Genomic DNA, 4,318 nt, shown 5'->3' on the forward strand with positions numbered 1-4,318 from the left:
TGTATTTTCTTTTCCAGCTATATTTGGATTTAAACGAAGATGGTAATACACTTTAAATATTTAATAAAAATGCCATATATCACATTTTCAACCAAAAGTATGGCTACTCCACAAAGTCATTCGTTAATTAATTTCCCAACATGGTCGGGCAATCCAATTAGTTATTTTATAATAAAATAAAAATTCCAATTAGTTATTATTATTTTTTTTGATTTTTTTTGATTTTTTTGAACAAAACTGAATCATATACGGTTGATAAAAAAAAAAAAACTAGGGGGGTGGGGGGTGGGGGGGAGGACAGTGAGCATAATTTCCATATCATAATAACTGAGCAAAAGTATTCTTACTGGAATCATAGTTAACAACAAACAAGACCTCCGTGAAAAATTAATTCAAATCTCAGTGAAGGGAAGTAAGCATGGGTGAGGCAATACCAAAGGAAGTGAAGGATCTGTGGGACAAATGGAACATACGTGGTTTGGTGATTCTCAGTCTTGCCCTTCAGACAATCCTGGTTCTTCTCTCACCAAACAGAAAACGAACTCACCGGCGTTTTTTCCGGTTGCTCATTTGGTCGGCTTACCTTTTAGCCAACTGGGCAGCAGAGTACGCGGTGGGACAGATCTCAGATAATCAAGGAAGCGAACCGCAACCCAAGAACACCGATCTCTTAGCTTTCTGGGCAACTTTTCTTCTCTTGCACCTCGGTGGTCCTGATACTATTACGGCTCTTGCTATTGAGGACAACGACCTTTGGCTAAGGAGCTTGTTCGGCCTTGTTTGCCAAGCAATCATCACTCTCTACGTCTTTTTTCTCTCAATTCCAAACAGACTTTTGGTACCTACATCGCTCATGCTTGTAGCCGGAGTCATCAAGTATGTGGAAAGGATAAAGGCGTTGCGTGGAGCTAGTCTTGAAACCTTCAAGGACTCGATGCTCGGAGAGCCTGATCCTGGACCGGATTACGCAAGGCTCATGGAGGAGTATTCAATTAGGAAGGTGCATAAAGAGCCAACCCGGATAATTAGGTACGAGGAGGCTGAAAAAGGTCAACGGCCCAAGGTTTTCGTGAGGCCAAATACAGAGCTGACGGATCTAGAGGCTGTCCAATACGCGTATAAGTACTTCAATATCTTTAAAGGTCTTGTGGTTGATCTCATGCTTAGCTCTCAATCTGAGGAGTTGAACAACAGCAAAGAATTTTTCATCTTATCAACACCAGAGGAAGCTTTGAGGGTTTTAGAGGTAGAGCTCAGCTTCATCTATGGCACCTTTTACACCAAAGTAAACATTCTGCATACCTGGATTGGAATTTCTTTCCGCCTCATTGCCCTAGCATCCCTTGTGTCATCCCTCTGCATTTTCGCAACGATGAAGAAATCTGAATATGACCAGTTTGATATCGGCCTAACTTACGTATTGCTCATAGGTGGAATAGCACTTGATTTGGTTGCTATATTCATCTTATGTGTCTCTGACTGGACATTTGCCAGATTTTGGAAGCCAAAGGAGGATGAGGAAGATACGGGCACCTCATCTTCAGTTTCAGGATTTTTCAATTGGATCCTCAGTTTCAGGAAGCTGAAGTGGAAGCCTTACGATTGTTCTCACAAAGTAAAAGGCAATTGTCAGGTTTCTGATAGAAAATTTATATTCCGCAGATGGTCAGAATACATATACTCATACAACCTGATTGGGTACTCTCTGGGACTGAAGTCTACGAGAATCCACAATACCAACGGATACATTCACCGTTTCTTTGACGCTTTCATTCACTCTTTGTGTATTGATCGTGCCATCAATTGTTTCTTCAGAGGAATCGGGTTCTGTTTCAGGAACATGATATATGGGACTCATCGCGTTCGCAACAGGTTGAGCAAACTCATCTCTCGATCATCAACGAACAACCGGAACCTGTATTATGCACTTTACCCACTGAAGCTGTTTCTGAGTTTCTGGTTTGGAATCCCAATTATCTACTATGCCTTGGAATTTTTTGGTATCTCAGATCAGCTCAACGGGATGATTTATACATCAAGTGATCGCATCACAAAAGATATGTGGGAGTTCATATTTGAAGAGGTTAAGCGTAGATCTCAAGATGCTGATAGGGCAGAGAGCGCCAATGACATATATTCGACAAGGGGTGAGTGGGTTCTGCGCGATACATCAATAGGAAAAGCTACAAATGGGACACTCCGCAGAAAACTGCTAAGCTACGTAACTCAAGCAGACTATGATCAGAGCATTATTATGTGGCATATTGCTACAGAGCTCTTATACCAAACAGAGGAAGCCCCTCAGAAGAATCAATGTTACCGCGAGTTCAGCAAAATCCTTTCAGACTACATGATGTACCTCTTATTCGTTCAGCCTACTCTGATGTCGACAGTTGCAGGAATCGATAAGAAAAGATTTATGGAAGCTATAGCAGAAGTTAAGAACTCTAGAGAAGCTAAAAAGTACTTGGAGAAGAAGTACCGTGTGGATTCAGACCAAGAGCTGCTCTGCAAAGAGATTTTATCTTCTGTCGAGGAATTTAGCGAAAAAAAAGGCAAGAGGTATCAACGCAAGAATGTGCTAGCTGATGCAAGTAAACTAGCAAATGCGCTTAACCAGCTAAGTAAGGAAGACGAAGAAGTGAAGTGGGAGATAGTAAGCAAAGTCTGGGTGGAGATGCTTTGCTATGGAGCAACTTATTGTGACCCGAAACAACATGTAGCGCAACTGAGCAATGGAGGGGAATTCATCAGCTTTGTTTGGCTATTGATGGCTCATTTTGGCCTTGGAGACCAATTCCAGACCACAGAGGAGAATGCTAGAGGCAGAATAATTGTGTCCAGATGATCAATATATTTATATATGCTCAAAGTTTAAGTAATAAACTTCAATGTTCCTTGTGTTGTTCCTTACTTTTCCCCTGTTACACAACTTGAGCCTTTGTAATCATTCGACTCTAAACTGTTAAATCTACAGTTGGTTTTGTTGCTTAATTATGTGTCATGTCTGACGTTCCATGTAACCTATCTTCTCTAAATCTCAAGATTAAAACAACAAAACTTCATTTACAATTAATCTGTCCTAAAATGTGCATCACGAGAAGTAGGTAAGGTTATGTTGTGAGATTGGATAGATCTTAAGAACCGTCTAATAATTAGAAAACAGATCTGACAAACCAATGTGTTTCTTGGATTTGGGTAGATCTGTTTTAAGTTAAACGTGCAAAATATTCTTAATATGTTTCAAGTGAATGTTCAATCTTGGAGTGTGTCAAATTATGTTATAACTTCAAGTGTTTCTGAGGACATGTCACCTCTTTCTCCCACCCATTCTGCTTTCATGGCAGGTTGCTGTTTCTTTTGACTTTGAGTCAATATTCCTCCTATTGGTTACATTTGGTAGTCTATTTGCAACTAAGATAAACTGCAGATACAAGAGAAGGTACACACGGAACTATCTCTTATGGTTTCTTCAGTTAAAAGTGCAACATTTTCAGACATCAAAACCAAGAAACATAGTGTGGCTTTGAAAACTCTACTTGGAGATTCTGATTATTGATACAACTGAAAGACAAACAAGAAATCATGAAAAACAAAAGCAAACATGATAAGATAATGGAAAAGGGCTCTTCAATCTTCTCAAGCCAGCTAAGATTGAGTAGGTCGATTCTCTTATGAAGTGGGGTTGTTGGCTGAGTTGGCTGGTTCATGGGTATAACCTTTCTGGTCAGCTTTTTCAACGTAAAGAAACACGGGAAGAAGCGTGGCCAACTGTCTAGCGGCTAAGGGAAGACCACGAGACTTGTTCATCAGCTCAACTGAGCATTTCTTGTCGTTCCTTGGAGGCTCTTCTTCATTCTCTTCCAGCGCTTCTTTATATATGTTCCAGACACTCTCAGTATCAGTCAAAGGCCAAAGACGATGTATCTCATGTTCTTCTGCAACTAGCTTCTGTGCCAGTTTCTTTTCCCTGGTCGTGTATATGACTCTCCCACCAGACTCTTTAGGGAATCCATCTGAAAGATGCTTCCCCCATTTCTCACCCTCCTTGAATTTCACATCGAGCTTCTCATCCCAATTGTCCTCGTCTCGCACATCATCAAATACAATCAGATACTTCTTCCACCTCAGATTCAAATGCAGTGCATAGAGCAAAACAGAAAACTCCTTCTCTTTCGCTGTCTCTCCATCAATTTCTCCAGCTTCCCGCCTCTTTGAAGCTTCTTCTACTACTTCGCTACGGATGAATTCGAACATCGAATCTTCAACTCCGAGAGCCTTCAAGATCTTCTTCAACACGCATATCTTCCCATCAAGT

General features: G+C 40.8%; 2 protein-coding genes across 2 annotated transcripts; one reads left to right on the forward strand and one right to left on the reverse strand.

The window, feature by feature from the left end:
* Window positions 1-365: 365 nt before the first annotated feature.
* On the forward strand, window positions 366-2,932 carry LOC9301318. Its single transcript, XM_002863434.2, has one exon. The coding sequence runs from the start codon at window positions 419-421 to the stop codon at window positions 2,846-2,848; it is 2,430 nt and encodes an 809-aa protein (XP_002863480.1). The 5' UTR covers window positions 366-418; the 3' UTR covers window positions 2,849-2,932.
* A 508-nt stretch (window positions 2,933-3,440) lies between these two features.
* On the reverse strand, window positions 3,441-4,317 carry LOC110224145 (probable disease resistance protein At5g45440; the record flags this gene model as incomplete). Its single annotated transcript, XM_021031720.1, has 1 exon — window positions 3,441-4,317. A coding segment is annotated over one exon (645 nt), but the record flags the coding sequence as incomplete, so codon positions are not given.
* Window position 4,318: the final 1 nt, after the last annotated feature.

This window comes from Arabidopsis lyrata (genome assembly GCF_000004255.2).
Source record: "Arabidopsis lyrata subsp. lyrata unplaced genomic scaffold ARALYscaffold_8, whole genome shotgun sequence".
NCBI classification, from domain to species: Eukaryota; Viridiplantae; Streptophyta; class Magnoliopsida; order Brassicales; family Brassicaceae; genus Arabidopsis; species Arabidopsis lyrata.

Excerpts from the sequence above, each read along its gene's own strand:
- LOC9301318 (XM_002863434.2), top strand. The coding sequence starts at position 419 with ATGGGTGAGGCAATACCAAAGGAAGTGAAGGATCTGTGGGACAAATGG.